Source organism: Scardinius erythrophthalmus (genome assembly GCF_964197995.2).
Source record: "Scardinius erythrophthalmus genome assembly, chromosome: 2".
In the NCBI taxonomy this organism is placed as follows: domain Eukaryota; kingdom Metazoa; phylum Chordata; class Actinopteri; order Cypriniformes; family Leuciscidae; genus Scardinius; species Scardinius erythrophthalmus.
In genome coordinates, this window is record NC_138222.1 from 59,095,114 (window position 1) to 59,119,723 (window position 24,610).

The window sequence follows — 24,610 nt, forward strand, 5'->3', positions numbered from 1 at the left end:
AAAGTTTTGTGTGATGGGTTTCAGGTTAATGTAAGGTGAGAGAATATACAGTTTGTACAGTCACTTAAAAACCCAACAAGTTAACTCAACTCAAACCGATTGAGGAAACTGATTGCGGCAAACCATTTAAGTTTAAAAAATAAATACATATGAGTATTGTGAACTTGACTCAATATATATAAGTTCACAATACTCATATGTATTTATTTTTAAACTTAAATGGTTTGCCGCAATCAGTTTCCTCAATCGGTTTGAGTTGAGTTAACTTGTTGGGTTTTGCAGTGGTACAAAAACCATTACGTCTATGCAGAGTCCCCATAAAACATGAAAACACAACGTGTGTGTGTGTGTGGCCTGGTAAACCCTACATTACGGGGACCAAATGTCCCCACAAAAGTGTCAATATCCGAAAATATAAAAATCATTATGTCTATGGAAAGTCCCCATAAAACATGAAAACACAACATGTGTGTGTGTGTGTGTACTCTTCCTATTCTGCTGATTGGAAAACAGTTTATCTTTTCTCCTCCACTCCACAACAACACAAGGGGAAGTGGAGCAGTCGTTTATTTTGCGAATGGCACCAGCGTGTTGTAGAGGGGAGGGGGGAGATACGGCAACAGTGTCGCATTGATTTGCAAACGAGTTTGTAATTAGCTGTTTGCAATAGGGTATTAGTGTGTGTGTGTGTCTTTCAGTAAGAGCACCCCTTAAGCACATTTTTTGTGATTGTGTGTCACTCTTGTCTTGGGTAAATGAGGATGCTCCATGATAAGGAGATAACACTAATTAGTTCTCCACCCATTTACTTGTTAACTGTGTTTGTGTGGATTTACTCCATCCCACACCCCCGCTGCTTCTGCCCGCTGGCCATGTTAACAGCTCATTTAAGCAGAAGGAGCCGAATTTAAGCCTAATTAATTATGCCAAGTGGGGCTCCATGGCAAAGACTGGAAATAATGTGAAGAGACACTTCATATATGACTTCGGCTTATCGGATCATAACTGTAGCTGTGGACAGATAGAAACAAAGAGCATATAATTAATAAGCATATTGTGCATACAATTTGCATTTAATTGATTTTGTAATTTTTTAATCTGTCTGTAACTGCAATCTGGTTGGTCTGGTTGTAAAAAACAAAAAGACAGAAATAACAGCTACAGCTGTATTAATTTATGATAATGCACCTTTTAATAATTTTCAAATGCATTTAAATGTCGTATTTTAATATTGTTTTGAAGGCTTTGCGTATTAAACAATATGTTGAAAAATTCAGTTCAACTTTAACTACTTCAGAGACTCTATTAAAGTGATCACATAACCTTTAAATTAATTAAAGTTTTAGAGGGACAATTGTATTTCCAAATCAGCCATGTTGTACAATTCAAGGGAGAAATTAAAAAAAAGTTGGATTACAAGACAATTAAGAAAGTGTTTTTTATGATCTGTTCCAACTACATTCACTGGCAGAAGTATCGATCCATAAGTCAATAAGTGAGCCCACCCCCCACCCCACACACACACTCACACACACACACTCATCCGATCTTCATCTTATGATTTATCCTCTTGTAGAAGCTTGGGAAGGGTTAAGCAGATTTGGAGTCAGTCTGTTCTCAAAGTGTTAAAACAGCTTGGACCTGTTTGCACGCTGTGTGTGTGTGTGTGTGTGTGTGTGTGTGTCTCTCTCTCTTTGTGTGTGTATATATATATTTATATATGTGTGTGAGAGATCTGTGTCTGAGAGTCAGATTAATAGAGAAAATGATCTTCGGTGAGCTAATTTCTCCCCTTCTGTTTTTTTTTTGCTGTTAATTACATCTTGTTTTTAACAGTATTTTTACTGTGTGTGTGTGTGTGTGTGTGTGTGTGTGTGTGTGTGTGTATATATATATATATATATACACAAACACACACACACACATATAGTATATATATAAACATACATACATATAAATATATATATATATATAAATATGCATGTGTGTGTGTGTATTAAAAACAACCATTTCTGGGTTATTTGGCAACCCAGCGCAAGGTAAATATTGGACAGAACACATGCTGGGTTATTTTAACCCAGCTTGTTTGGTTTTATACATTAACCCATTTGCTGGGTTGTTTTTGACATAGTGCTGGGTCAGTCAACCTGTTGAAGGTTTTTCAAAATAAAGAAAATGCTATTTAAAATCTGTTATATATATATGATAATATATGATACATGTCTTTTACAATCATAAAATAGTCAAAAAGCATTTAGTAAACGTTTTAGGACGTGACAGCAGCAGCCAATGGCAATCTGTAGAAAGAAAACTGGCATCAGTACCAATTCATTAAATGACAATCTTCTATATATTCATGTTTGAAAAGTTACATCAAAAACAGCTTTACCTTGTGCCATCTTGTCTATCAGGCAATTAAGTTTCAGGCAATCAACATGCAGCGCCCCGATTATAACTTTTCAGCCCTTGTCGCGCATTTGTTTTGCAAGAGTTGGTCTTCCGTGGTGGCGCCGTCGCGTCGTTCAGCTAGCTTTCCAAGCAGGCGATAGTTGCGACATGTAAACAAAAATGGTCAAATGTGAGACTGCAGATGTTTTCCTATTTGTACAGTAATAATTTGATAGGAATACAATGTTATACAAACCTTAATTTCATTTTATTTACATTCAATTTAGTTTCTCCTCAGGAGGTTTTCTCTCAGAACAGAAAACAAAATGACCGTTGACAAATGTATCCAGTTCTAACCGGTTTGGCACAGACGACCCAACATTGGGCTAAATTGACCCAGCGCTAGATAGGTATGTGAAGGGGGTTTGCCATTTGTATAGAAAGTAAAAATGACCCAGCAGCTTAGTTACAGAAAAACTACCCAGCACACCTGGGTAAAACTATTAATAATAACCCAATAGAATTAGCCAGCAGGCTGAACCCAGCATTTGGGTTAAAAAATAACCCACCATTATATATTTTAACATCTCTCTCTCTCTATATATATATACATACATATATATACACACAACAATTAACATAAATATATATATTGATATTTTTATAGCAAAAAAAAGAAGAATTTATTTAATTTAGTAATTTATTGTCAAAATATATTGATTTTATATTTATATGTGAATGTGGGGGGAAAAAACAGTTGCTGTTATTACTTCAATTTAACTGCTGAAAAATGCAATTCAATAATACATAGTATTAATTAGTAATACTTATAGGACTTTTTGAGTATTATCATTAAAGTATTATTAATTAGGGGAACAGTCTTGTATTAGCTGTGCTGACTCTGCTGCTGATTTACTACAGGTAACAGATGTTAATGGACGTCTCACTGAAAGGCATAACAAAGGCCATGAAACAAACACTCATAACTTTCAGAATACACAAATCCCTCCCAACCCCCCCCCCCAACCCCCATAATGACAGATCAATGTAAATCTAGACAGATCATTTTGTCCTCAGATAAAACCCTCTAAACCTTGACATTCACCTGACTGCAACCTTTATTAAACAGTCTGTATGAAGATTTAACATCGTTTGCCCTGAGAGCACATTTAAGAAGACTAATTTTAAGTCAGCCATATGCAGTCTGCAGCAACGGCTCCATTTGACAAAAGCTAACTCTTAAAAAAAGCTGTGAACTCGTCCATACCATGAAGATTTGTTTTGATTTGCACAGAATGTTTCAAGGTTCTGCTTAGAAAACAAACAAAAATATTTGCAGTGTGTTTCATAGGTAACGTACAGGTGATTATGAAATTTAAGAACGCAAAAGGTTCGTTCCAACGAAACTGGTGCCTTTTCCATAAAAAAAAATAATAATTTCTTTAAGATTTTAAACATTTCATCAGACAAAGAGAGTTATAAATGCATAAATTGTGTCACAAAAATGTTAAAATATGTTGACTGCAAAACAAATATATGACAAAGGCACAAAATAAAACAGGAAACTCTCATTGGTCCTTGAAGACTTCACGTCAGAATGACATAATAAGAGATTTATTCTATTATAATTTATGGAAATGTACATCATTTTAATTGGGGGAGAGTTATGATGATAACAGGTTAAGTGTTTTTACTAAAATATGTCCACTAAAATCTAAAAAAAATGTTTTGCATATATAAACTTTTTAAGTATGTATGTGTATATATATATATATATATATATTCTTGCCACACCTTTATTTTTAAGAACAACACGTCTATAATCAGCCTCAGCCAGGCATATTTCCAAAATAAGGGTAGTTACCAATTTGTTTAACCAATTTGTTGACAGATGCTTACTTTAAAGCGGATTAATAGTAAAATTGCCTCCCGGAGGACTGATTAATGTCCAGAAGATCTCAGGGATGAATAGAGAGAGGGGCTATTATTGTACTACAGTGGGGCATCAGGCGCTCAGACCTGCTCCAAGGTCACAGAGGATACGGTATAAACGTGTCCAGATTAATTAAGGAGGTATTAGTCGGTCGGGATTCTGAAGTGCTTTAGGCAACATGCATCTCAAAACGTCTCCTCGGACCGGCATGCGATAGTGATTTCCATGGCCTAAGCTCCTCGTTCAGATCAAATCCCAATTAAAGGCGGTACGACAACACCGGAGACCTTTGGTCCATTTACCGCCTGACTACATGAGCCCGTTTATCACGACAGCGCCTGATCGACGGCTCGGATGTCAAAGAGATTCTGAAAAGACAAGGATAAATGCAGATAAAAATTGTGTCAAAGTGACTCAACTAGTCAGAGGAAAGTGAGAAAATCTACGATCAGTGTGAAGTGTAGACCCTCAAGTTTTGATATAGGAGGCCACTATTATATTTTTTACAACTGTTTTGATTTTCAAATTAAGTTTCTACTAACTTTCCACCCAAAAGCTGCAGGTTTTTAGGGATTTCAAACAATAGATAGATCAAATATTACTCCGAAATATTGACTGTAATCCCCAAAAACCTGCAGCTTTTGGGTATTACAAACAATAGCCTAGATAGATCAAATATTACTACGAAATATTGATTGATTTAATCTTATTTGACCTAGACATGTGTAATTGCTTACATTTTTTATGATCAAAAATGATGGATAGTTAGATGATATGCAGAGAGACAGATGATGGATGGATGGACGGACACAGACAGACAGATAGATAGGTATATAGATAGATAGATAGATAGATTAAATCATTATAATGCAACCGTTTTCTTCATAGTTTTTTCTGCATTGTTTATCAATGCCATCATATCTTTATGCCAGCGGACATTTTAAGTCGCGATCTGAATCTAGTCAGATGTGAATCTGCAAAGTGAATGTATTTCTGCATTCTAAATGATAGTTTCATCTAGCATAAGAAGAGTGAGTTTATATCGATATTAAAATTTAGATGTTGCATAAACTATTAACCCCATTACCTTTTACTAGTAGTTAATATTTAACTTCAAACTCGCATCACTTGGCAGATAAAACTCTCTCACATATGCATTAAACCACGACTGTTTTCACTGACAGCTTCATGACTCGATCTCCCAGTATTTATCCAGCAGAATGAATTAAAGTCGCTGTCCTGACAGTTAGTTAGTTAGTTAGTCTAACAACCTGACCAGTCCCTCCGCGAACAGCAACCCCCCGCTAAGTGGCTAATGACCGAGGCGTATAATCCTCTTCAAAACAAGCACAAAGATGCTAATTGAATCTCTCTATAAATAGGCTTGACTTCTGCTGCTCCTCCTTTACTAGAAGCGGCACCGAAAACGCCGGTGTTCCGCGAGTTCACGCAGATCCTACCGAGAAATCAGTCGGTCAAGAGGTACATTACACAACAGGCGTCTCCTCAAGTCGGTGGGAGTGTTTATATCGCTTTCCTCCAACTGAATCAGAGAGACGCGTTAGTGGATCCAGCGCGCAATGGTGAGATAAGGAGGCGCGCAAACTTTTAAATCACAATCCCTGACAGACAAACCTAGTCATGTTTCCTCTGCCGATGTTCACGGCTGAGCAGGTGGCTCGGGTCTGCGAGAATCTGGAGGAGACTGGAGATATCGAGCGCTTGGGCCGGTTCCTCTGGTCTCTGCCCGCCGCCGTGCCCGGCTCGAGCGGGGAACTTCTCAACCGTCACGAGTCAGTGATGCGCGCGCGCGCGCTCGTGGCTTTCCACGGCGGGAATTTCGAGGCTCTCTATCAGATCCTGCAGAGTCACCGGTTCACGCGCGAGTCCCACGCGAAGCTGCAGGACCTGTGGCTGGACGCGCACTACCGCGAGGCGGAGCGGCTGCGGGGGAGACCGCTGGGCCCGGTGGAGAAGTACCGAATCCGGAAGAAGTTTCCCCTTCCTCGAACCATCTGGGATGGCGAGCAGAAGACGCACTGCTTTAAGGTGAGAGTCTTTTTCAAAAGACTGCGATGATGACGTGTTTTAACGGTCATCAGCATCGTAAATCCTGCAAAGTTTTTTTTTTATTTTCATTTTTGTTTGTTTTTATGTATGTACTTTTATAACACTAAACTTTTCTATTAGTTTGCGCTCAATTAAAAAAGAAAAAAAAAGAAAAGTTAACGCTGCTGTAAGAGCTGAGGTAAAGTTGACATCTTTCATCTACTCTTTTTGAAAGTTGTGAAAACACTATAGTGGAGTTTTTCTTTTGATCTTTAAGCAAATGGGAACACAAAAATATTAAATTAGCTGAAAATAAAAATTAAGATGAATTTGTGATTCAACGTATAGGCCTACATATCTTTCAAAAGTTTGGGTTAATGTATTGTCCTTTATATTATATATTGTCCTTTAAAAAAAAAAAGTTTGTAGCCTACATTTATAATACTAAACTTAGTATTATATTACATTTGCACTATAAATAATAATAATAATAATAATAATAAACTATTTCACTATTAACTGACGTGTTTTAATGGTCATCAGCATCAGTTTATATATATATATATATATATATTTATTTTTAAATGTATGTACATTTATAACTCTAAACTTAGTATTATATTAGCCTACATTTGCAACCAATAAAAAAAGAAAAGAAAAAAAAGTTAATGCTGCTGGATGAGTGACATATCGTTCATCTTTCATCTATTCTTTGTTGTGAAAACACTATTGTGGCGTTTTTCTTTTGCTATTTGAGAAAATGGGAACACAAAAAAATGTATATTTAATGTAGTCTCCCTTTCACCGCTATAGAAGTTTACCCAACTATGACAACTTCCGGTTCTGAGAATCCCGGATATGTGAAAAGGGTCTATTGTAAAGTCATTGATGACTGAAGGAAGGATAGTAAAAGTGACACACCCACTCATGCCGCCTTGGCACAGTAATATTTGTACGAAAACCTTGAAATGTCACAGAACGATGAGTTGTGTAGTGGCCATAGATTTTAACCCCTTAACTGCTTTGTTAAAGGTTGAATTGATATCAATTACTGCCAAACTTAACTGAATAGGATGTCTACTTCATGAATAGTATGAAAATTATGGAAATATAGATCGCTCAAACCATATTTGGAAATGGAAGATTCCTTTTATGGTCACCAATGGAGTCTGGTTGTCATTTAGTGGAATAGTTTGGTACTGCGCCTAAACAAAATCTTAATTTTTTTGAGATATCAATCTCAAATTTGTTTAGATTTAAACGGTTTTCTTGCCGTTTTAGAGTAAAATGTGTTTTGTAAAATATCCTAGTTTATATACAGTAAAAATAATTATATTTTTACATTTTCATAAACTTAAAGTTTTTTTTTTTATTTCACTTTCATATTTTTGAAGCTACCAAGTGTCTCCTTAAAAAAGTAACCACACTTAAGTCTGTGCTTCAAAGTATCCAAGATTTATAACAATTAAGTCAATTTAGAAGCACAAAATATATCTAATCTAATTTCAAGCATTGACTCATAAACATTTTAAAGATTTTTAAGATCATAAGAAACAAATTCAGTAAAGTGTGTCCAACATTTGACTGAAAGAATCAAGTGATACTATATGTAGATACTAATAATTTAGTAAAGTTCAGACAACCTATAGTTAATGGATAATGCACAGTTTCTGTTTTCAAATATGACTTTCTATGAATATAATAATTTTTGTAATATAGTGAATTTTGTGTAAATATTATGTAAAATATGCCACCCTTCTCTCGTTATCAACCACTGAAAAACGCATATCAGTAGACCAAAATCCATATATATTATATATATATATATATATATATATATATATATATATATATATATATATATATATATATATTACACACACACAAATACATGCATATATATAAAACACTAATTTATCCGTTTAAAAAATGTAGCATGTATTCATTAAAAACTCAGTTAAATCTTCATTAGAATGCATTAATCAAAGCCTAAAAAAAAAAAAAAAAAAGCCTAAGTGCAATACTGAAAGGAAATCAGGATTTGTATCTGATTGTTTATGCACTAAATGTTTTAAATGTTTGGTTCTCGTTGTAACATTGTAACATTTATTTTAGGCCTACAGTATGTGTACTTACAGTGTACTTACCTGAGAAAGTCCTGGTTATATAAAGTAACTACATGGGTAAAGAGGGTAGGTTTCGGGTTAGTACTTAGTTATTACCCAGCTATTGCAATTAACAAGTACATTTGTACATGGGAAACAGGACTCTGAAACAAAGTGCTCCCATATAATTCATTTTTACTGAATCAGCCTGATTAAGTAACGTCATTTGAAGGGTCTGAAAACAGATCTTTGGGTCACAACTGCATTTTCACATTTAAAAGTGCAAACAAACAGGGACTTAATTACGCTGCATTCTCAACGCAACAATGTCAACACGTCATTAAGCTCCTGCACCTATGATCTCATGCCGAGCGTCAGGATGCTTGTATAGAGCCGTGCACGGCGCATTGAGACGCCGCTGTCGGTCTGTGTGCAGCTTGCTTTAAGCCTCTTGAGCCGAGGACCACCTGTGGCAATTAAGCTCTCTTTCCGCACAGATGACTTTCTACCTTTTCACCCCGCTCCAGACACTAGTGCTCAGATTAACTAACAGCTAAACAAAGCTCTCATAACGAGTCCCTCATTGTTTTTGCAGACTGGCCGAATGTGAATTGCAATGGAAAGTGGATTTTAATACGTGCAGCGTGGCGGCTCGGGTGCTGGGTCACTTTACAGTAGTTACTACCGCAAGGAAATGAACCTTTATCACTGGCCAGTCGACAGATTACTCCAGCAGACGGTAAATGAGATCTGATGGCTAGCTCTTTAACACACAAACCAGGATTGACTTCACAAGCCCTGATCCAGGAACAGTGCTTTAAGCCTAATGCCAACTTCTGTCCTTCTTAGCTCGGATTTCCAAGGACATTATGATGGAAATATCTACTATTGCGTGACCACAAATGCATCTAGTGAAGCTAATTGCAGTGAGTCGACACTATAAGCAGTGGATTTGATTTCTGACTTGAATACAACCAGTTTAGTACTTTTTTGGGGGTCAGACAAAACATTTTTGCAGTGAAACGAGATCCACATTAGCAGACGAGTAAAAATGCGATCTATAAATACATCCCACCCAGCACACTGATTATTTAAAAAGTCCCCCTGTAGTCAATCATTTTATCCCTTAAAACTCATCTTTGATCACCAAAATTACACATTTAAGCGTTTTTTTTTCATGCCTTAAAATAGCGTGAATGTAACTCGACACCCTTGCCTTTTTTTTATCAACGCGTTTCTATGAATATGCAAATGAGCCCCGCCTCCACTCACTCACTCAGCTCAGAGATCCACTCGTTGACGATCACACGTTGATCTGATTGGTTACAAGGTAGTTTGTGACGTCAGAAACACCAGCGATTTCAAAGCGTGTTTTTGAGACTGTCTTTGGTTCACTGCAGTTTTAAGCAGAAAATACTCAGCAATGGTGTCGACTCATGAATTTACGCATGGTTTGTCTTAAAGCGTATTAAAAACAGCACATAGACATATAAACAACATTAAAAGCTTGATTTCCACCACAGGGGGACTTTAAATGTGCTATAATAAGATATAATGCTATTATCCTTCTTGAGCCTTTTAAAGGACTCCAGTGAAACTCGCAAGGTTGGCCAGAAAGGTTATTATAGGTCAGTGTTTCTTGGAAATGTGAGACATTATTTCTGGATACCCACTAAATAGCCTTAAAATTAGCTGAAAAAAAAGGAAAGATTTTATGATTCAAAGTATGCACTACGATTCAAAAGTTTGGGTTAAAGAAAAGTACTTTTATTTAGTAAAGTTGCATTCAACTGATCGAAAGTGACAGTAAAGACATTTGTAATGTTACTAAAGTTTCAAATAAATGCTTTTCAATCATCAGAGATTCCTGAAAAAAGAAAATGTTTCACGGTTTCCTCAAACATACAGCAGCACAACTGTTTTCAACATTGATTGATAATAATAATCAGAAATGTTTCGTGAGCAGCAAATCAGAATGATCTCTGAAGGATCATGTGACACTGACGGCTGGAGTGACGATGCTGAAAATACAGCTTTGATCACAGGAATAAATTACAGTTTACAATCACATAGAAAACTGTTATTTTAAATAATGATAATAATATTACCCAATTTACTGTATCCTTGATCAAATAAATGCAGCCTTGGTGAGCAAAAACATAAAAAATGTGTACTGACCCTAAATTTGTAAATGTTAGTGTAACTGTGAAGTTAGCAAGAAAAATGATCTTTTGGACTGAGTAACAGTGGTGTTGATTCTGTGTTTTCCAGGAGCGAACCCGCAGTCTCCTAAGGGAATGGTACCTGCAGGATCCCTATCCAAACCCCTCCAGAAAGCGTCATCTGGCTCAGGCCACCGGTCTCACTCCCACACAGGTGGGCAACTGGTTCAAGAACAGACGACAGCGGGACAGGGCGGCATCTGCTAAAAACAGGTACACAAACTAAAACACAGTATCACAGGTACACTGGAGAAATGAATAAAACACACGCCATCTTATTCCTAAATGACTGTGTCTAGCGAACAGTCAGATCTGTGTTCATGCTGCCACTGAGACAGCTTCACAAACTCTTTTCAGTCACACAGTATCATTATTTCTGTGTTATAAATATTCAAATTATCACAGAAGAACTGGGATAAAAGTGTGTAGTTCGGATATAAACACTGATGTCTACGGTAGTGGTCAGAATAGACCTTTTGAAAGTAACTTGACGCTTCAAAAAAAGATTTTATCGATTATATATATCGTTACACCAGTAGGTGGCGACAAGTGACTGTTAAAAATGTGTTTGTCATTGAATCATTCATTCAAGAGATTCGTTCAAAAATGCCGATTCATCCAGTAGTATTTTATGAGTGAGTCATTGAATCATTCATTCACTGTTTAAATTCGAGATATTTTTTAAATAGAGTGCAGCAATCAACATTTTGCCTGAACCTCTGGTAAATTACATTTATTTTGTTTAGTTGTCTGTTCAGATTCCTGGGAGAACTGAAGAACGATTCTTTAGACATTTCTTTTGCCTAGGAAACTAACTGAAATAAATAAGTTTAAGTTGAATTAAGTTGAATAAATAAATCTATATAAGTTGAAATTAAAGCTATATAGATTTTAAAAAAACTAATAAAAATGACAAAAGCACATAACTTAAACTAAAATGAAATATAAAAAACTGATTTAAAATATTAATAAATACTATAATATTATATACATGATATGAAAATAACATATATTTAAAATCAAATATATTTATGTTGACTCAAGCATAGAGTTGCATTTCATTTAATATTCATCAATTATATGAGAACTGAGCTGGACGATGACATTACGCTTTTCTCCAGAGCGGCTATAGATATAAATAGAAAAAAATTAATAACTTTTTTACAACAGAAATGCATTACTGAACTTACTTAAGCTGGACTGTGACGCTATTTTCTTCTGGAAGCAAACTTTGTTGCATTGTTTTCCTGTTATCTCTGTAAAGCTGCTTTGAAACAACAATCTGTAGGCTATTGTAAAAAAGCGCTGTATAAATAAAGGTGACTTGCCTTGACTAGAGTGAACATTCTTCTCTTGTTTTTCTCCCCAGACTACAGCAGGATTCCTCGCTCCTTCCCTCCGGTAGCTCTCCCGAATGTTCCTCGTCGGATCACCACACGCTCCTCCAGGGCTCGTCCCCGCGGCGTCCCGGGAGCCCGGAGAACAGCGACTGCAGCTCGGGCACGGGGCCGAGGGGGACCGGGGCCTCCACGCCCGACATCTCCGTCAGCAGCGACAGCGAGTTCGAGTCGTGAGGAACGCCGGCAAAGCGTATAGATGCACTTAAAAGAAAGACTGAGAAATCAGCTTGTGAATGGACTTCCAGATTTAACAAAAGAAAAAACGCTCCCTCGTTCATGCTTGGTCTGTCCCGGACCGAAGAGGAACTACGATTTCAAGACCTGAAATTGAACAGACTGCACCTCTTAAAAGGCATGTGCCAAATAAATCTCTTCGGGATCATTGGCTTTTTTTAAACCATTCAGATACTCAGGTGGCACAAAATATGAGACGTATCAAACGCAGGAAATATTATGCAAATTTTGTACATGAAGTCTAGTCTAGGTCCTCCCTTTCGTAGCACTACACTCGTCTGTCCAAACCGCGAAAGAGAAACAGAAACGGAAGGTAGAAATAACTTGCTGCTCTATGTTTTCATTAGAATAGAGCGTAGAGTTACTTGCGCTAACATTGCGTTGTTTTGTTTTTTTTGTTGTTAAATGAGGATATAAAACACTGAACAGTTTTACACAGGAATATAACGATGTCACTCTTAGAAGAAAAGGTTCTATATGGAACCTTAAGGGTTCTGTCAGGCGTTACATATTTAGAACATTTGAATATGGGATCATTCATTTTCTTTTCATCCTTTTTTTTATTTGAATTAAATGTTATGAATTAAAAAGCTTGTACACGTACTTTATCACTGGATAAAAATCAAATAACCCATTAAACATAGACGTATTATGCAATCATTTAATACATTTCTCCTTATATATAAAACCTTTTGGGCATTTAGTGTTCTTTAAAATTGAGTCCGATGTAGAATCCCAGAGAGCAACATAGTGTCGGCCCAGATCCGGCCCACATCTGGGACATGCGGATTCCACGCATACCATATCTGGGCCGACACTGTTGCATTCTGGGAATTGAACCTTTTTTTCTAAGAGTGTAGTCTGAATGAACAGATTAACTGGCATGTCATGGAATATTAATGCTGCTGAACTTGAAATATGCTATGATTTCTGCGCCAGCAAAACTGCGAGGGTTTCCTCAACACTAAGAGAAAGTGTTTTAGTATCGTAGAAATGACACACATCACCTCTGAATTAACCTATGCATACTTTCTGTACGTTTTCATTTCAACGAATGGCATCACTTGTCTCGGTCTGAAGTCATTTTATGTGCCTACACTTTGAGGACGACGTCAGACTGTATGATCGTCCGCCGTTTTTCATTTTCACACCCATACTCACCGAAGTTACAAGAGCGGGATTGTTTTGTTTTCATTTGTCTGTTGTTTGCAATTTTGAAATAAATGAAATTATTTTTTAAGCAAAGAGCTGTGTGTTCAAAACCTCCTTTGCGCCCTTTACGGCACTCACTAACATCAACTAAATGAGCCATTGATGAAATCATAATATGGCTTTACAAAACCTCAATCACTATTTCAAGAAATAATTTAACAATAAAAGAAAATGTGCCATTACAAACATGTACAACCGGCTTTTTCTGTCGAACACACAAAAAAATTATAATTTCAACTATATTTTATTCTAAAATTATATGTTTTGCACTGTTAAATATATTTTCTTCTGAAAATGATAAGGAAACCCATATATTTTACTGTAAAAGGTAGGTATTAATTTGTTAAAAAGGCTAAACATTTTCTCAATTATGAAGCAATTCATTCTTTTATTACCTAATTTTCAACATATTTTACAGTAATTTAAAGTCCCCCTGCAGTCAATCATTTTGTCCCTTAAAACTCATCTTTGATAATCAAAATTACACATAAGTAGCCTATTTTCAAAATGACATTTTTTTCCTGTGAAAATAATTTCTTCCTGCCTTAAAATAGCTTAAATGTTACTCTAGTCTACACCCTTGCTTCATGAATATGCAAATTAGCCCCGTCTCCACCAATCACAGCAGCCCAGATTACCTGATACACTCAGGTAGTAAACACTACACTATAAGTAGAAATATTGATTTAATTCAGATATGTTAGAACCAGAAACTGATTCAGAAGAAGTCAATCAATTACTGTATTTTTTTGGAATTCTTCCATTAAATTTAATATTTTCGGAGTGTAACAGCAATATTAGTGCTGCTGTCAACGTTAACGCGAACATGCAAATCATTATTTCCAGTTCAATGTGTTAAAACATAACGCAGCATCCGTTTTTTTCTGTCATCCTTAAAACTAGCGTTACATTAGCTATATGATCACGCTCTTATTCATGCAAATGCTTTCAAACCATTCAAGCGCGATAAGACAAAAGAGACCTGTAAATGTCCGTCTATATGTGACACACACACAACGCACAGAAAGACGCGCACTAGTATCGAGTTCTCTTTCGTGCTTGAACAAACAATAAAACAGGTTTTCGTCATGAGAGCAGTCTTAAATTAGTCAAATAAAGTCTTAAATTAACTTAAACAGTTGTGAGAGAATGAGACGCGCTTCAGACTCGCGTGGTGTGCGTCAGGTCTTAAAGGGACAGCAGCCACTAATTCTCTCTGTCATAAATGTTAAGCAAAGAACAAAGGGAACAGAGAAAATTCCCCCCTGCTCTTGACTAAAGAACTTTTGTAGCTTCAATAAGGATTAATCTATATTTAATTCATAACTTACGCAGTTTGGTCACTCAATTCCTGTATATTTCCTGCCTGTTACAGAAGGGGAACAGGTAAATATGACATTTATTATGGGGTTATGTGAGGATCGTTTTAAGATCACTTAAATTAAACGTTTTTTGAAGCCTAATAAATGTTAAAAATGTATAGCTTTCAATAATACTGTAATGTTGAATGGCTATAATGTTTAAAACTGGGGAAAAAATCATTTTCATTTAGACATCAGTAGCAGTGACACTGGCCTTGAATTGAATTCCACTTTTTATTTTACTATAAAATTATACGCATTGCTCTATTAAATAGGATGTACATATTCTCAATTGTAGGGTAAGCAATTCTTTTTATGCATAAAATTTCACCATATTTTACAATTATTTAAATAGCATGTATTGCCTTTTAAAATGTAACTGTATGATATAAGGTGACTTATTATGAAGGTTTTTTATTCTGTAAAAATGTTTGCATTATTCCATTAAATGAAATATTTTAGTAGTGTAGCTCTGTTTTTTTTTTGTTTTGGGATTCCTCTCCTCTCAGTGAACGAGGCGGAGTCCCTCTGTTCCTCCTCAGGGAAACCGGCCCCTTTGTTTCTGACCTCACTTCAGCAGAACAGCCCGAGTGTGTGTGTGTGTGTGTGTGTATATGTGTGTGTGCACAGCATCTGAAACACTGCGGCATGGACAGTGACGGGAGGAAAGTGGTCGTGTGTGACAATGGCACTGGGGTAAGACATTCACAAAGTATTCTGGAAACGTCATTCTTAACAGGGCTAAAACTGTATATAAAATTCTGATTGAACATTTATGGAAGAACACTATTTGTGGTTAAATGAATGATAAAGGGAAGTTGTTTTGATTCGAAAACTGTTTTAATCGATTTGAACTCCATTTTTTAAAAGTTAAAAGAGATATCAGTGTTGCGTCTGCAGGCGCTGAATGCCTGACTTGCGCTCGTGCGAAGACCTGTTGCATTGCTTCAATGCTTCAATCTGTCTGAACACGTCTGGCCAGGAACAACACTTACTTCACCTTAAAAGGTGGCAGGGCAAAAGATACATGTTTATTGGTCACAAATGAGGAAGTGCTTTAAACTCTGGTGTGCTTTAGTGTGAAGGTTCCTGACCTGAAATGAAATAGGGAAGTTGGGGAAGATGCAGTTCTTCAAAACGGGCTCATCTCAAATAATTCAGTGCAGTCATCTAATATATGTCCTTATAAACCTGAAATGTAAAGCAGAACTGAGTTTGATCTTTTCTTGCTACTCACTCGTCATCTTCTCACACACTGTCTACAGTTTGTCAAGTGTGGTTTCGCTGGCTCCAATTTCCCCGACCACATCTTCCCAGCCCTGGTGGGACGTCCCATCATTCGGTCAGATATAAAAGTTGGGAATATAGAGATCAAGGTGAGTTATCCGGTCAAAACAAAAAACAATATAGGTTCTGTATATATGTACACACACACACACACACACACACACACACACACACACACACACACACACACACACACACACACACACATACATACATATATATATATATATATATATATATATATATATATATATATATATGCATACACATATATATATATATATATATATATAAACCTATAAAAGACAAACATGAAATAAAAATGTGAAAAGCACATAAAATAACAAACTTCAAATAAAAAATTTAATCGAAACTAAAATTAGAAAATAAAGGTCAATTAAAAATATTAATACAAAAATAATAGTATATAAATAATAAGAAAATAACACTGACAAACACTGTTATTTTAACAAGAAACCTGTAAAAACATCTAATTTATTTATATTTTCAAATTATTTAATATATATATATATAAAACAGTATAATATAATTAAAATAAATAAATAATATTAAATATAAAAATATAAACACTGCCATTATGAACTACTCTAATATAGATTTAGTTTTCAAATATATAACATAAAACTTGAAATTCTTTAAGATTGATGATCCGAGTAAGATTCATTATTTTTGCTTTATATTTACTATACTCAGTCTCAGAATATACAATTAATGGAATTCACAGATGAATTCTGTTTTTAAAGTAAATGTTTAAAGTCCCCCTGTGGTGAAAATCAAGCTTTTAATGTTGTTTATATGCTTATGTGGTGTTTTAATATGCTTTAAGACAAACCATGTGTAAATTCATAAGTCGACACCATTGCTGAGTATTTCCTCCTTAAAACTGCAGTGAACCAAAGACAGTCTCAAAAACACACTTTGAAATCGCTGGTGTTTCTGACGTCACAAACTACCTTGAAACCAATCAGATCAACGTGATCGTCAACGAGTGGATCTCTGAGCTGAGTGAGTGAGTGGAGGCGGGGCTCATTTGCATATTCATAGAACCATGAATACTAAATGAGGCAAGGGTGTCGAGTTACATTCAAGTTATTTTAAGGCATGAGGAATTTTTTTTTTCTTTTTTTCTTTTTTTTTTAGTTATCAAAGATGAGTTTAAAGGGATGAACTGATTGACCTCAGGGGGACTTTAATATAATTTGTTCTTGTTTAACACTAAAGTCTCCCCTTTGCCTCTCAGGACCTGATGGTGGGCGACGAGGCGAGCGAGTGCCGCTCCATGCTGGAGATCTCGTACCCCATGGAGAACGGGATGGTGCGCAGCTGGGAGGACATGCTGCACCTGTGGGACCACACGTTCGGCCCGCAGCGGCTCAACATCAGCCCCCCCGACAGCAAGGTCCTGCTGACGGAGCCGCCCCTGAACCCGGTGAAGAACCGGCAGAAGATCGCAGAGGTCATGTTCGAGACCTACCAGTTCCACGGCATCTACATCGCCATCCAGGCCGTGCTGACGCTCTACGCTCAGGGTAACGCTCAGGGTTACGGGCCCTGTTTTAACCATCTAAGCGCGTGGTCTAAAGTGCAGGGTGCATATAAAATAAAATAAAAAGTCCAGCAAAATGCACTACCAGTTGAGCTACAGCGATCTTTTTGTTAATCAATAATTTAACAGCTATCCACATTCATAATGCCACCTCCACATTTATTCTTAATTTAGACATTATTATATCTCACAGTTATATTGTGTCTATGAAAGGAGCAAATGTCAAACGTTGAGTCCGCCTCATAACATGAGAGCAGTTTTTTTTCTGAAACCTCATTTTTGAAACTTTCCCCTCCAAGCGATTGTGTGGAAGGCCATGACACAGGCTGCTCATTTATTATGATGCTCACGCTCTCTTCAATTGCAATAACACTGTTTAGATGGAAGAAATTAATCTGATCGGATTCCAATCGGATTTGCATAAAAATCGAATTTGGACTGACAGTCTAGGGCGAGTCCGAATCCACTTTTGCTAGTTTAACGACGGGAAAAATGGTCGGCACTCCCGGCGCATGGTCTAAAAGTGTTGTCCCTATTCTCTTAATGAGTAAAGGGTGTGTTTTGGGATTTATATGCAATAAATCAATCAGAGTCTCATCTCACTTTCCCTTAAAAGCCAGTTTGCTATTTACATGCCGGAATTTGATAGTGGAAAGATTGAACATGTCTCCGGAGAGGAAACGGATTAGCTTGTGCGAGCGAGCAGACCATCTACGGGACAATCCGGAATCCACTATATCTTTATGTACAATATTAATTTGCTATTTAAACAACATGGCGCAGGACGTGAAAATGATAACTGCGTCGGGCTGAAACTAGCAAAAAACAAAACACTTGTGTTACGCCTGGCGCTGCTTTGCTCGGGGTGTATGATAGGGCCCTGAGTGTTGAAGATAAACGTGTGGTTGACTTGCGCTGTGTTCCTGCGGCAGGTTTGTTAACCGGTGTGGTGATCGACTCGGGAGACGGTGTGACTCACATCTGTCCCGTGTACGAGGGCTTCTCTCTGCCTCACCTCACGCGCCGGCTCGACATCGCAGGACGGGACATCACACGCTATCTGATTAAGGTGACATTCTCCTTCTGTTATCACCATGGAAACTGAGGAATGAGCAATGTTACACAATCAGCACTTAGTTCATTCCAAAAATGACATCATTTTTTCACCCTCATGAAACCTGTTTGATTTTTTATACTTTGAGTTTGAAAAATGGCCATACAATGAAAGTCAATGGGGTCCAATGTTATTTTGGACACTTGTGCTTTTCAAAATATATTTTTAAGTAAAAGCAATAATATTGTGAAATATTATTACAGTTCTAAATAGCTGTTTTCAATTTGAATATATTGTAAAATGTAATTTATTCCTTTGATCAAAGCTGAATTTTCAGCATCATTACTCCAGTGTGTCACATGATCCTTCAGAAATCATTCTGATATGATGATTTGATGCTCAGGACACATTTCTGATTATTATCAGTGTTGAAAACAGTTAATATTTTTCTGGAAACTGTGATACTGTCATTTTTGGGTGAACTAACCATTTCAACTTTTTTTAACCTGGAACATTTTGTTAAACTGTCTATTTTTTGGACTCATTTCTTAAAATGGATCAAAAGCTAGATATAGAATTATTGTATTACTTCAAGAGATCAATCAAGAGCAAGTGTTAGCAATTATCAGTTGTGGTCTGGTTAAAAAAAATGACCAAAAGAGTCATCTAGAATTGTTGAAATGCCGATATTCCGTTTATTCAGCTTTTGCTTATGCGAGGCTACGTCTTCAACCACACGGCAGACTTCGAGACGGTGCGGATGATTAAGGAGAAACTGTGTTTTGTCGGCTACAACATCGAGCAGGAACAGAAACTGGCCAACGAGACCACCGTCCTGGTGGAGTCCTACACGGTAATACACTTACAACTCATGAAAATAAGTCACATAAAGTACACCTATGGACAGGTTGCATGAACAAAACTATGCAAAGTTTGGTATACTGTGTTTCCATTTAAAAGTCTTGAGGCAAAACAAGCTGGCAACCGTTGTTCTATATTGCATGTGCATTACATTTTTTCTATTGTCAATGTATCTTCCTACTAGTGATAGGAGAAACGAAGCTTTGCGAAACACTGAATCAATTGAACCGATTGCTTTGCAAAATGATTCACTGATTCGAAGCACTCGAAACGCCACACGCCAGCGACACCTGCTGGTCAAACTGTGTAAATGCAGGGAAAACAGCCTCAGAAAAACACCTTTTACAAACCAATTGCAAATGTTTTCTTGAAAGATTAATCTATCAAATGGAATATACAAATCATCAAATACCATTAAATATGAAGTGTCTGTATTATATGTGTTTTTGTGTGTGTTTTATAGAGGGTGTGGTTAGTCAGGCCAATAAAAGACAATCAACTCTACTCTTCTTTTTTATCACTCAATGTGTCATTCCTATGGAAGCTTGTTTCCGCCACAGAATAAAACATTTTAAGAGATAATTGCGACTTTTTATCTCACAATTGCGAGTTTACATCTCGCAATTCTGAGAAATAAAGTCAGGATTACGAGATGTAAACTCGCAATTGTGAGATAAAAAGTCGCAATTATCTTTTTTTTTTTTTTGTGGCGGAAACAAGCTTCCATACATTCCTCATTACAAATGTCTACAACTTTATATAAAACTAATCAGGGATCAGATAAAAAACCTTATAGTCGACCCATTAAAATGTAGAAACTTTCAAAGCAGTTATGAATTAACGAAGCCTCGTTTACTACCTTGTAACCAATCAGATTAACGTGTGATCGAAAGAGTGCATCTCTGAGCTGAGTGAGTGAGTGGAGGCGGGGCTCATTTGCATATTCATAGAACCGCGTATATTAAATGAAGCAAGGCTGTCGAGTTACATTCAAGCTGTTTTAAGGCATGAAGAATTTTTTTTTCAAGTAAAGAACTTTCAAATATGTCATTTTGGTGATCAAAGATGAGTTTTAAGAGATAAAATGATTGACTTCAGGTGGACTTCAACAGATTATAGAGAAAATGTGGACTTAAAACTTGACTGCCTTCCTCACTGCATATAAAAGATTGTACTGACCTTTCCCGCACGCAGTTACCAGATGGACGGATGATAATGGTGGGAGGCGAGAGGTTTGGAGCAGCGGAGGCTCTTTTCCAGCCTCATCTCATTAATGTGGAGGGAGTCGGTGTGGCCGAGCTGCTCTTCAACACCATCCAGGCTGCGGACATCGACCTCAGGTCAGAACAACTCAACACCGTCACTAGTGTCAATTAGGAGATGTTTAATGCCTGAGCTCTGAGCAAACCTTATAGCCAGTAATTGGCCAGATTTTTTCTGCAAATGTTTTTCAACTAACAAGTTAGGAGACATTTTTATGGAAGCTTGTTTCTGCCACAGAGCAGAAAAATAAAATAAAAATCTCACAATTCTGACTTTTTTTCTCACAATTGAGAGTTTACATCAGAATTGTGCGCTATAAACGCGTAGCTGCTGATTATAAAGTCAGAATTGTGAGATATAAACTCGAAATTGCGAGAAAAAACTTCAGTCTTTTTTTCCTCACAGAATTGGACTTTAAATCTCGCTACTGCGAATTAATATCTTACAATTCTGAGAAAAGAATTCAGAATGACAGAATTGCGCTAAAAAAAAAAAAGTCGGAATTGCGACAAAATTTGCAATTATACACCTGTTACAACAGTTTGCAACTGTTATATACAAAATATTAAATAAAAAACATTATCAGACTAAAATATAGTACAATCATTCAGTAAAAAAAAAACAAAAAAAAAACAAGAAACGAAAAATTACTCGAAGTTAAAATTGTTTCAATACTTGTTCTGGAAAATAAGACAAAAATAGTACGATTTATTTTTTTTTTTGCTGTGCAAGACCTTTTGAAGAGACTATATTTTTATTCCAGGAATATTCCAGGTTAAAGTCATTTCTTCTGAGGTCACCTACGGCATGTCACAGTTGTTTCTGATAGAAATGAAATTGGTTTCCACCTGAAATGTTCCTTCAAGGGTGTCTGTGAGCTTCATGTCTTACTGTCCGTCTGCAGGTCGGACTTCTACAAGCACATCGTCCTGTCCGGAGGAACCACCATGTACCCGGGGCTCCCGTCCCGTCTGGAGCGAGAGATCAAGCAGCTGTATCTGGAGAGAGTGCTGAAGGGAGACACTGACAAACTCTCCGTAAGCCCTTACGCTAATGCCAACTCCTATGCTGGGATTGTTCAGCCCTGTAAAAACATCTAGACACCCTTAAAACAAGATGCATTTACTCGAGAATCAAAAGTATGTGAAATATGAAGACTCAGTTAAAGCTTGTTTTTATTCTTTGCTCTTGTTTTAAGCATACAACTCAAATTTGCTTGATTTGCGCTTAAAGCAAGAAAAGACTAATGGCTGGTGGTGTATAGTTTTGTTATTGTTAACTAAAACTATTAGTTCATTGAAATAAAGCTGAAATAAAATATAAATATTAGACGAAAAACTTAAGCTTAAAAAACTTAAAAGAAAATTAGAAATGTTGCTTTGGAAACTGACTGAAATTTTCATAAAGCTGTCTAGGAATATAATAAAACTTAAACATTAAATAACCCTAGAGACATTTAAAAGAAAACAAATACTAATAAAATTATCCTAAAAAGCATAAAAGCTTCAATACATAATAAAAGCACATAACAAAATTACAAAAAAAACACAACATTTTTTAAATAAAATCTGAAAATAATTTTAAAATAAAAGCTTATTCCAAATATGAATAAATACTATAATAGTAAATCAATAATACTGACATAACACATGGGGAAATAAACTTAATTCAAGATTTCTCTGAAGTCTTAATATTTCATTCAAGTAAATTTATCTCGTAAAACAGGATTCACCTAATTCAATATACAGAATTTGAAAAGTATTGACTGATAAAATGGAAATAAACTTTTTTTTTTTTTTTTTTTTACTACATCCTAATATTAGAAAATGCAAAATCCATAATTGGTTGGCATGAAGTGAAGGCACTTTTCCAAATCTCAATTTTTGTGAGCGAAACATTCCTACATGATGCCCCAGGTGACCAGTTTTACATCACAAAGGCCTTTGAAAAGCATGTAAATGAAGACACTGGCACACATTAAAGGAACCTTTAAATATTGCGTATTCAACATAGAAATGCAACTTGAAATGAATTAATGATTTTAAATGATTTTTTCCTCAAGCAAGCTGCTTCTTCACTGCTGTTTTCTCTCCCTCCACAGAAATTTAAAATCCGCATCGAAGACCCTCCGCGCCGCAAACACATGGTGTTCATGGGTGGTGCAGTGCTGGCCAACATCATGAAGGATAAAGAGTCTTTCTGGCTGTCGCGAGCCGAGTACGAGGAGAAAGGCCTGAAGGCGCTGGACAAACTGGGAGCAGTTCTGCGATGAGCGTCGGCACCACAACCAGTCACACTAACCTCTTCATGCATGTTCCCTTTCATATATATTGCTATTAATAAAAAAAAAAACTACATCTAATCCTAAAAAAGACTCAAACACTTAGCTTCTGCATCTAAATAAGGCCGTATCATAGACGTCTGATGCGTTTATATAAGACTTAATATAGATTTGGAGACCTTTAGTGACGTTTATTCCATCAGTTTAGCCCCCAAAGTACAGATAAATAACTAAAGTCGACATGAAACGCAAGTTGCGACAGTCTTTTCTTCCCTATTGTGACGTATATCTGAGTGAAAACGCTTAACAAACAAGAACAAATGTGGGCGGGGCTTGATTTTGTCTGTGGGGAATTGATTGGATGGGTGTGGTTTGCTATTGGTGGATCTCATGTGATTGACAGGTTGCCCCGCCCTCGTCATGAGAGAAGAGATAAATCATATTATATCAGAATATATACTGCAATAAAAAAATCAAGTATTGTCAATTTTGATTTCATGGTGACTTTAACTAGCTATCTAAATGGAAATAGATACTAAGATGACATACTATATATTTGATGTATCTATTTTAAATAAGTTTGAATATATTACTAGTCTCACCTTCGCTATTTATGAACTATTAATCCCTCTGAACAAGTTTCCCAGGAAGTTTTGTAAAAAATATAACTAATCTAATTTGTCCTCCATGTATAAACTCTGAAACGCATCCTCTGCACACACAAATACAAATATATATGAAACTATAGAAATCAAGATATTTGACTTGGCTTATTTTACAGATCTTTTTTACCTGTTAACAGACTAAACTGAATAAAAATCATGTGTTGATAATGAATATTTCTACTATTTATTACTAAGTTGCTGCTGCCATCAAACTTACTAATGTTCAGGTCAATGTGAGTGTGTTGAACCGCCAAAAAACAAAACAATAATCCATAATCGCCAGATAGCATAGCATTCATATAGGAGTTTAATTCTGCATGTCAGTGAACAAGCGTACAGCACCGTTCGGTAGGCAGCAAACATTCAGAGAAATTAATCTGAGCGTGATGTCATCTGAAGCATATTGTTCATTCATGCATCACAATGAAGCGCATCACAAACGAAGGCATGCATCGGTCAAGAGTTCAACTGATCCAGCAATGAAAAGCATCAAAACTCAACTGAAGTCATAATCAGAGCCCCATGTAGAATAAGCATCACATTTATAGTTATACGATTCACTGTAGAAAGAAAATAGTTCAATGTCACATTCAGAGTCAAAGTGAAACCGGTGAAATAGCATTTGATGGAACAGTCGTTTGGCGGGACATTCGCAGGAAACGCTGCCATGTGAGTTTTTTACCACACGAACTGGTTATATGGGTTATAATTACTTTTATTTAATTATT

At 36.4% G+C, this 24,610-nt stretch overlaps 2 protein-coding genes across 2 annotated transcripts; both read left to right on the forward strand.

Moving 5' to 3' along the window:
- Positions 1–5,874: 5,874 nt before the first annotated feature.
- Positions 5,875–13,573, forward strand: six7 (SIX homeobox 7). The gene is made up of 3 exons (XM_081347311.1): positions 5,875–6,370; positions 10,747–10,910; positions 12,067–13,573. The coding sequence occupies exons 1-3, from the start codon at positions 5,963–5,965 to the stop codon at positions 12,269–12,271; spliced, it is 777 nt and encodes a 258-aa protein (XP_081203437.1). The 5' UTR covers positions 5,875–5,962; the 3' UTR covers positions 12,272–13,573.
- A 1,916-nt stretch (positions 13,574–15,489) lies between these two features.
- LOC308682783 (actin-related protein 2) lies at positions 15,490–24,052 on the forward strand. Its single transcript, XM_081352714.1, has 8 exons — positions 15,490–15,600; positions 16,170–16,280; positions 17,453–17,741; positions 18,691–18,827; positions 19,516–19,665; positions 20,868–21,013; positions 21,841–21,973; positions 23,038–24,052. Exons 1-8 carry the CDS (start codon positions 15,553–15,555, stop codon positions 23,206–23,208), a joined length of 1,185 nt encoding a protein of 394 aa, XP_081208840.1. The 5' UTR covers positions 15,490–15,552; the 3' UTR covers positions 23,209–24,052.
- Positions 24,053–24,610: the final 558 nt, after the last annotated feature.